This window comes from Panthera tigris, chromosome B2 (assembly GCF_018350195.1).
Source record: "Panthera tigris isolate Pti1 chromosome B2, P.tigris_Pti1_mat1.1, whole genome shotgun sequence".
Classification (NCBI taxonomy): domain Eukaryota; kingdom Metazoa; phylum Chordata; class Mammalia; order Carnivora; family Felidae; genus Panthera; species Panthera tigris.
Window position 1 is genome coordinate 1,763,725 of NC_056664.1, and position 9,556 is coordinate 1,773,280.

General features: G+C 50.0%; 1 protein-coding gene across 5 annotated transcripts; it reads right to left on the bottom strand.

The window, feature by feature from the left end:
* Positions 1 to 414: 414 nt before the first annotated feature.
* On the bottom strand, positions 415 to 9,351 carry LOC102967445 (epididymal secretory glutathione peroxidase). 5 transcript variants are annotated; one of them, XM_042985452.1, is made up of 6 exons: positions 8,119 to 8,537; positions 7,317 to 7,380; positions 6,293 to 6,446; positions 3,392 to 3,509; positions 2,623 to 2,722; positions 415 to 1,395 (listed from the first exon to the last, which is right to left on the bottom strand). In XM_042985452.1, exons 2-6 carry the CDS (start codon positions 7,320 to 7,322, stop codon positions 1,189 to 1,191), a joined length of 585 nt encoding a protein of 194 aa, XP_042841386.1. In that variant the 5' UTR covers positions 7,323 to 7,380; positions 8,119 to 8,537; the 3' UTR covers positions 415 to 1,188. The 5 variants fall into 5 exon arrangements, with proteins under 5 accessions (XP_042841386.1, XP_042841387.1, XP_007092781.3 ...); XM_042985453.1 differs by lacking the exon at positions 8,119 to 8,537 and adding an exon at positions 7,800 to 8,075; XM_007092719.3 differs by lacking the exons at positions 7,317 to 7,380; positions 8,119 to 8,537 and adding an exon at positions 9,167 to 9,351.
* Positions 9,352 to 9,556: the final 205 nt, after the last annotated feature.

Sequence of the window (9,556 nt, forward strand, 5' to 3'; positions counted from 1 at the left end):
GGACTAAAAGATGGAGATCTGCATTCAGAGTTTACTGGAACACTACTTCAGGGTCAACACAAAGGCATCAGACCCTTGGGGGTCTCCGCAGCTAGGACGGGCCCTTCAGAGCTGTCCCAAGTTGGGAAGTCAGGTCTTGCCTTTTATACCCTCTGCTGACTGTAATTGGATACAAGCTGCCCCTGGAAAGGGGACATGGCTTTGACCTGAGACAACTCCTAATCAGGGGTGACAGTTCAGAGCCACCAGGTGGCAACCTTCCAAGGATCTGGGAGGACAGTTCCTTCTAGGCAAGGAGTTAAGGTAATTTGGGAAACACACCATCTCTGGTAGTTACAGTGAGAAAGAACAGAGAAAGGAGACAAGTTTGAGCACAGGACAAGGTATAAAAACCACCACAGTGATGCCAGGTGCTGCAGAAAACATTTTATTGGGACAGGACAGGGCTGGCTGTGATGCTGAGGAACGTAGGGTGGAGAGAGGAAAGCCCATCCTTCCAAGGGTGCCTGGCCCGGGTGTCGTAGCCTGAGTGCACTAGACGTCAGACCCTAGGAAAGTTTCTGTAGGATCTAAGTGAGAGGGAGGCTCTGGAGATGCCCCTCCCTTCATGCGAGGCAGTCCCCTGCTCCCACTCCACCCCAGGGCTCCTAAACCAGAATGACAGGTCGGTGTGCATGTGGGACGGTGGGTGTCACGGGTGAACGATGATCTGAAAAGACTTGGGAACTGACAGTGCGTGTTTGTCCTTAGGGGAGGGAAAACGTTATGAGGTGGAACCCAGACTGTGTGGCTACCACCCCACTGTTCTTTCTACACCTGTCGGGTGGAGAGAGCAGGGGCAACGTGGTGTCTAGGAACGCACTTCTCCAGGATATTGTGGCAGACTGACCCATCCTCACGGAAGGCTGATTTTCCCTTGACGGATAGGAGTGATGCCATCTGTAACAGGCGTCTGAGGATGTAGGGTTTCCAGTGTTTTGTGCTTCTCCCACGTCCGTACTCTTACAAGGAGAAACAGCAGCAGCCTTCTGAGCATCAACCTACTTGGTAGGGAGGGGGAACTTCGGCAGGATAGAGTGATTGAGTCGAGTGGAGGCCATTTAGGAAGACAGCGTAGTGAAACACGGAATTTTCTAAAAACGTCTTCAGGTAAGAAGCAGGATGGCTCCCGCCCCACACACGGGATTCCTATTTCGTTTTTAGCTGCTTCAGGTACTCCAGGATGTCCGCTCTGACGGTGCTGATGGGAGCCTGGTGGAACCAGCGCATGACAGGGACCCCGTTGGGCCCCACCAGGAACTTCTCAAAGTTCCAGCGGATGTCGTGGACCTTCATGGGCTCCCAGAACAGCTGGTCTGGTGAGCCCAAAAGATCCGAGGTCGGAGGGCAGGAGAGCTGGAGCAGAGAAGGAACAGAGAAACAGCATCATTCCTGCTACTTTCCCCCACGGGGAATCCGCCCCTCCCATGCCTAGATACTCTGATTTCCTGTGATTCTCAACAACTCTGATTGCCACCATGGCAACCATCAAGACAGCTGTCGGGGGGCGCTTGGGTGGCTCAGTGGGTTAAGCGTCCAACTTCACCTCAGGTCACGATCTCACAGTCTGTGGGTTCAAGCCCCGCATCAGGCTCTGTGCTGACAGCTCAGAACCTGGAGCCTGTTTCGGATTCTGTGTCTCCCTCTTTCTCTGACCCTCCCCTGTTCATGCTCTCTCTCTCTCTCTGTCTCAAAAATAAATAAATGTTTAAAAAAAAATCTTTTTTAAGATGGCTGTCAGTATTACAGGAAGAGTCTGTTCCCCCCTCCTGCCCCCCGGTGACCCTGTGATCACACAGCCATGCTGCTGTGGGTAAGACACGTCACCTCTGTGGCTGTCAGTTTCCTGTTCTGCAAAGTGAATGGCTTAGATTAGAATGTGCTTCTCCAGGTCTCAGGGTTCCTGGACCAGAAGCATCTCACAAATATCTTTGGGACCAACATGGAGTTCCACATTTTGTTTCATCAAATAACAAAACCTTTCAGAAACATCATCACTTCATCATTTAATTTAAAAAAGGTTACCGTAAGAATAAATTCTATATACGTCCTAATCTGAGACTAACGGGAAGCCCTGTAAGTCAGTTGAGTTTCCGAAACCATCCTTACACTGTCTTGTTTTCTTCCATTTTCTGAGAGCGTATAAAAATCGCGACGTGAGCCGGCGCTGCCTAAAAGTGGCCTCCAGTTCTCTGTACCTAAAAGTCAGCGTTTTACCAAAGGCACTTATTAACCTGTTGATTTCTACGTCTCCCTCTCCAATACTAACCCATCAAGGAGTAGGGACTGTGTCTTCTTTTTATCTGTATTGTTTAGGAAACTGCCTGAGACTCCGCAAATGTACCTTGAATGAATGAATTCACCATGCAGGGTGGTCCTCAGAAACATTGTCATTCTACACAGCGCTCTCCGTCACCAAAGCCAGAGCTTCATAAATGGACAAATGAAACCCCGATCCCTCTGCTGAGCTGGAGATCTCTTGCAAAGATCTCATCCCGTTTGCGGGCATGAGACCCTTTTCCACCACATCGGTTGTAAGGAAGGGAAGAGGGAAGAAGAGGTTTGGGTCAGTAACTCACTCACCTTCAAGAAGCTGAAGACTTTCTGTTCTGTTTTGCCATTCACATCCCCTTTCTCAAAAAGCTGGAAATTCGGTACATATCCTCTCCCTGGACGCACATACCTGCAATGACTCACAGTTGCCAGAGAGTTCCAGAGTGTAGGAGAGAAGGCTGTGGGGGGCCCCGGGGCTGGGGGTCATGGGAAGGGCAGGAAGAAGGGCAGATACAGAAAACAGGGCCCGGGGAAATAAGGCCATTCTTTTTTTTTTTATTATTATTATTTTTCAATATATGAATTTTATTGTCAAATTGGTTTCCATACAACACCCAGTGCTCATCCCAAAAGGTGCCCTCCTCAATACCCATCACCCACCCTCCCCTCCCTCCCACCCCCCATCAGCCCTCAGTTTGTTCTCAGTTTCTAAGAGTTTCTTATGCTTTGGCTCTCTCCCACTCTAACCTCTTTTTTTTTTTTTTTTTTTTAATAAGGCCATTCTTTATTTACATCAGGCTCCCTGATTCACGCAACTTGTCTCTGTTCCACAGCCTGAGCCTGTGCCCCTGCACTGCTTCCGTTCCGGCTCCTTCTGCTGTCCTGCTCCTCTGCGGTCCGTCCAGACCTCACTCCCAGGGAGAAGGAGAGTGTCCAGATACCGCCAGACCCACGTCAGGGGAGGACAAAGTTGATGTCGGTGTGACCCACCCCCGACCCAGGAAGCCTCGTGTGAACATGCCCCGCAGACTGAAGAAAGGTGGGCAGAGGCCTCCTGTGGGCCCAAGCAGGCACTCACTTCAGCCCCGGAAGGATCTCCGAGTTCTCTCCTGGTTCCTGGTTCCCAAACTGGTTGCAGGGAAAGCCCAGCACGACCAGGCCCCAGGGCTTCAGCTCGTCCTGAAGTGCGTTCAGTTCTGTGGGAAGAGAAGAGACCGTCTGGTGGCCTGGCCGGAGACTCTGCCTTGTGTAGAGAAACATCTATGGAGCCACCCATTTTACAGAGAAGGAGACAGAGGCTCAGGGAAGGAAAAGTCTCTAGCTGGAAAGACCTTTAGTGACAGGGCTGGAGTTACGTGCTGGAGCTCCAGACACGCATTCAAAAGCCCTTTATTGGGCTTTTATTATAGGGTAATATTTTATTATATTATAATAATTTTATTATTTATAATAAATATTTTATTATTTATAATAATTTTATTATAGGGTAATATTTCCCCAATCTGTGGCACATCAGGATCAGCAGAGGGCCCTTCCTGAAAAGCAGGGATGCCCAGGTCCCATCCCAGAGAATTCTCTGGCCCTTCTTCTGAGTTGGCCCCCAGTCATCTTTACTCTTCAAAACCTCACCAGGCTACTATGGACTGTGACAGGTGTGACTGCTTATGGACAGTGCATGCAGGGGTTACTTAATGGGTTCGGTTTCAGTCTGGCAGGATGAAAAAGTTCTGGAGGTTTGTCTCCAGATCTGTGAGTGTGAACACGCTTAACACTACTGGTCACTACAACTTGGAAATGGTTACAAGTGTAAATTTTATGTTATATCTTTTGTTAACCACAACTAAAAAAAAAGTGTTTGCCTTCCCTGGTTGGTTAATTGCAGGACTGAATCTTTCTTTCTTTCTTTTTTAATTTTAATGTTTATTTTTGAGAGACAGAGAGACATAGAGTGTGAGCAGGGGAGGGGCAGAGAGAGAGGGAGACACAGAATCCGAAGCAGGCTCCAGGCTCTGAGCTGGCAGCACAGAGCCCGATGCAGAGCTTGAGCCCACGAGCCAAGAGATCATGACCTGAGCCAAAGTCAAGAGGCTCAACCGACTGAGTCACCCAGGTGCCCCAATCTTTCCTTCTTTCTCTCTCTCTTTCTTTTTTTAAGAAAAAGACACAGACGACGATAATGGGCTTCTCTCCTCTGTACAGACTGGGTCCCCTGGGTGGAGCAGGAAATAGACCTGATGGGCAGAGAGAGCCAGAGAAACTCCAAGCCCAGCTTCCCGGTGTTCTTCAACATCCTCAGGATGTTCTACGTCAGTCCTCACCAACATGCCGGAACACACAAGCCTGCACCTGCCTCCTTCCACTGTCTTCCCATCCTTTGCTCAGATTTTTGTCATCAGCTTCTTTGTTAACCCTTTCTGGGCTAGATGGTTTCAGTGCCCTGACAGACACTAGCCAGTCCCACGAAGATTCTCCACAACCAACTGGTCAACAGGAGCCTCCTCTTAGACCTTTTCTTTCCTCCCTCCCTCCTTCCTTTCTTCTTTCCTTTCCTTTTCTTTTCTTTCTTCTTTCCTTTTTCTTTACGAACTGGAGATTGGCTTCCTGATTCCATACGGTTCCCCAGTACCTCTCCCTGCATCCTTCCTACCTGTCTTCAGTCATCGTACATGATCACTTGCTCTGGGAAAGAGACAATAAATTAGGAATCCCATCTTTCAGTCCTTGGGAAACTATTCCTCAGTTTCCTTGTCTGTTCTGTACAGAGTGGGAACTGAATACATGAATTTTTAAAGTCACCGTAAACTGGTAAAATGAATTATGGTCCAATAGAGTGTCATTCAGTCTTTAAAAAGAATGAGGAGGTGGTCGGAACTCTAAAGTACTTTAGTGGGATGCCTGGTTGGCTCAGTCAGTAGAGTGGGTGACTCTCAATCTCAGGCTTGTGAGTTCAAGCCCCACATTGGACATGGGGCCTACTTAAAATAAATAAATAAATAAATACATAAGGTACTTCATTAAAACAAAAAGCAAAGTGACAAGCAGTATTTACATTATGTTACAATGGGGGGGGGGGCAGAAAAAAGAATTTGCGAATTCTGTAAACATAACACCGGTCATCTAGAGAGAGGGGGACAAGGAGCTGGAAAGACTTCTTCTCAGTCTAGACTTGGTTCCTATAATTTGTGAGCCTTGTGAACATGTTACCTATTCAAAACACAACATAATCAAAAACAACAAAAAAATGAAACTCTTATTACTTCAAACATAAGAAGTGCCTCTCCTGTTCATTATTCACCGGCTTCGAAACCACATGGCCGAAGATACGAGAAAGATGAAATCGCTCCCTGAGTAACGCACAGAGACGGGGAAACCACGTCCAGGAGACCCTGAGGTGCAGCCGGACGACTCGCCTCTACCCCCACCTGCTGGGCCAGCTCTCCGGACAGACACAGCTGCAGCCCGTCCCCGCCGCCTCTGTCTTCGCAAGTTACCCTGGAAAAGTCTCAAAAACATCAATGCTGTCTCGTATTTACCAAGACTTCTGGAATCTGCGGCAAGGCCCCGAGTCCTCAGATATATGCTATTCTCCCGGAAATCTCAGGAGCAAAGCAGAGGCAGGATGTAGGGAAGGGCTCAGCAAACTTTGTATAAAGACAGTGGACGCCTTAGACTCTGCAAGCCGGATGGTCTCCATCCCTATTATCATCAACTACTCAACTCGGCCTTGAGGCGTAAATCAGCCACGGACAGTATGGACGCACATGGGCATGGCTGTGTCCCAATAAAACTTTGTTCACAGAAGCAGGCTGACCACATTCGACCCGTGGGCCATTGCTTGCTGGCTCCTGACATGAGGGAATGAAATCACTGGGTCGTGAGGATTTACTTCAAGGCGTAATTAGAATGTAATTCTACTTATGATTTAGAATATGCTGAGCAGGAAACTGTGATCCCAAGGACAGTGGCTCTGAATTCTTACCAGGATACTGAGCCGTCAGACCGCAGTAGGTGGCCACGTTGACGAAAAGGACGTGCTTGCCCGCGTACTGCTTGAACTGAATGTGTTCCTTTCCATTAAGAGTGAGGGCGTCATATTCGTAGATGGTGCCTTTCACATCTTTGTAGCAATCCATCTGGAAGATTTTTAAAAGGATAATATTAGTAAGGGTTCCTAACACCTGTGAAATCTGTCAGCGCCCTCAAACGGTATCGGCTGCATTAACTGAAAACAAACCAGCAAACAAACAGGGCTTGTCTGAGGCGTCCACGACACGATGGAAACGTATGTCTTGTGACTGGACAGCCAATGGTGTTTGAGCAGCAGGCGGTCATGTCCCCTCCCGTCATCCTGGCAGAGGTAGGGCGCCGGGAAACGTGCCAGGATGAGATGAAAAGAGCAGAGATTCACGAAGTAAGGGAGGCCAAAGAGAAAAGCTCGCTGCCCTTTGTGCTTCCGTGGAAATGAGGCTTCTTGCTGGTTCTGGACTGAAGGTGTCCCGCCTAGACTCTCCCACAAAGGGCAGGTGTGGGATGGCTTATGTATCTGAGGACGGCCTGGTCACTTCTGTAACTTTCCCGAGGCCTCCCGACCGCTTGCTCCGCGCATCAGCGTGGTGTCGAAGGAACTCCGGCCTGGGGATCCAAAGCCAGCTCTGCTCCCCAGTTCCCTGTGAACCTGGGCCGTTCTCATCCTTGACCCTCAGTTCCCCTGCGGGTAAGACGAAGACATTCATCTAGATTGCCACCAGCTCTTCAAGCGGCCTTCCAGGTTTTACCTTCTAGAAGCTAACATCAGCCCTGCTTGGGATACTTCTGTCCCTCACGTCTCTCTTACTCGTGTGATGGTTTCACAAGCCACCACCGTGATGCTCCTTCTGTAGCTCCCAGTAGAGGACAGCGAGAGCCCAAGACCACCCGCTGGTGCCGCGAACATCTGTCCAGCAGCAGCTGCTCTCACATAATCAGCCCCCCACCGCATGGTGCTCTAGGAATCGAATTCTCGCCTTCATCACTGGCTCCGTCTGTCCTGTTCCTCCCCGGATCTTCTGAGCATACTTGAGCAGGATTCTATGTGACACAAATAAGTTCCATATAACAGAAATACTTTGTACATGACATTCTCGCCGCCTGATTTTAGGTTCAATTCCTCTACAAGGCAGATCTCGCCTTATTCTTCCCCCACTCTATTCTTGTAGAGTCCACGAGGGACCCAAAGGGTCTGGACTCCACAGTGCTCATCAGCACAGCCTCACAGAATCCAGGGAGTGTGAAAAGGAAGCTACCAAGCCTCATGGTGAGACAAAGGCAGAGAGGAACTGGTCAGAGAAAGGGGAGAAGGACGAAATGCGATAAGGAAGGTCCAGATTTAAAGTAGGATTAACCCAGACTCCCTGGAAATCCAAGGGACTAGAAAGGATTTTAGCCAGCCAGCCAGCCAGCCAGCACCGGTCCCGATGCCACACAAACAAAACCGGACTTTCTCCAACCTTCTTGGCCGGCTGCTGCTCTTGCTAGCACACCGGGCTGCGGGCCTCAGTCCCTGCCCCTGGTCAGAAGGCTGCCTCCTCGAAGCAGGCCTCTGCGCTTTCCCCTAAGTGCACAGAGACACGCAGGCCAGCAAAACTGAGAATGTTGTGTGAAAGCATCGATCTCCATGTCCGTGGTGCCGGTGCTTAGCTGAACATTTTTCATGACTTCTCTTCTTCCCCCTTTGCTACCGCAGTGAAAATCAATGACAATCATGTTGGGTACCAGGGTGTGGGGATTGAGAGACTCTGGGCCTGGAAAGCCCTTTGCGGTACTCACTGCTGAAGCTCAGTGCTGCTTCCAACGTATCTAAGTCCACATGACAGGTCTCCTCTACCTCCAGACTCAGCTTTTCATTGAGCAAATTCTACAGCCCGGGGTCCAGGGCCTTCATACCCAACCAGGCAGCACGCGGTGACAGAAAAGCACATCAAGTCTCAAAAGTAGAGCGTTCTCTGGTCAATTTCAGAGCAGTAGGAAGATCTTTCCAGAGCTGCCTTTTACTGAGCACATCGCACGTGTCATAATTACTGTTCACCCACCCACAAGGTAGACACTGTCACCCACGACTTCATAATGAGATGGCAGAGGCTGCCAGAGGTGAAGGGTGACCAAAAGTGATCCCCCCGCTAAGGACGAGAGTTTGCTCGCCTCTCACTTCATGATCCCATTCTGCCTCCAAGTCACCTAGATCCCAGCTATCCATCCCTGAGCTGTCCTCCCACCGCCACACACACACACACACACACACACACACAGACACACACACGTTGCCTCAATAAGGCAACGGAGCCATGAAATGGGACTAGACTGAGGCCAGAATCCAAGACTTGATTCCAAATTCAGTTGCTTCAGTCCTCCAGTTATTTCTGTACGTGACTTATGCTTCTCTGGTAGCTCTGTGACTTTATCCATCTGTAAAACTTCCACATTGATTCTTTCCTCCTCTTCGTGGGCATCCCACTGAGATGACTTAGCCCACGGTCTCCCCCGAACCCTGCCGCCCACTGTGATGCCCGCGCCAGCCTTGCCTGGGGCCCAGCTGAGGCCGATCCTGACGTGGCTGGAAGGGTATCCAGGCGACCCTAAATGGAGACGGAGAGGAGCAAGGACCGGAGTAAGGAGCCTCTTCCCTACCTAGATTCGGCTCAAGGAACACCGTTTATAGGACTGAAGAAGAGGCAAGAAGAAAAGAAAGGTTAATGGAAAGCACAAGAAGAAAGCAAGCGGAGGTGGGAGTCTTGCAAGAATGACTGACGCAGGACAGAAGGACAGAAGGGTGACTCTACCTTGGAGCCTCGCCCCACCCCCTCTGGAGTTCACTCACCTTCACCTTCTCTGGGGGCTTGGGATTCATGCACGTGACGCCGACTAGCAGAAGAGGGAAGAGGGAGGAGGCCGGTAACTGTGCCATCATGCCTAGTGTGTGAGGTTCTGGTCTCGGACGCTGGGATCTCCCGCACTCTGGCAGCCTTTTGACACACTGGCCAAGCCCGTGCAGGCCAGTCGCAAGACGGCAAGGGTTTCTGGAGCATTAAGCGGGGATGTAGAATTTAAACCACATCCTCACCCACACACACCCCCACGTGCACTCAGTGCTCACCAGTGCGATGAAGGCCTGGGACTCATATAAATTCTGGCAGAATTATGAAAAGGTGAGGGCAAGGGCCCATGGTCCTTGAAGATTACTGTCTGCTTTAGCTGAGTGGAGGGTAGT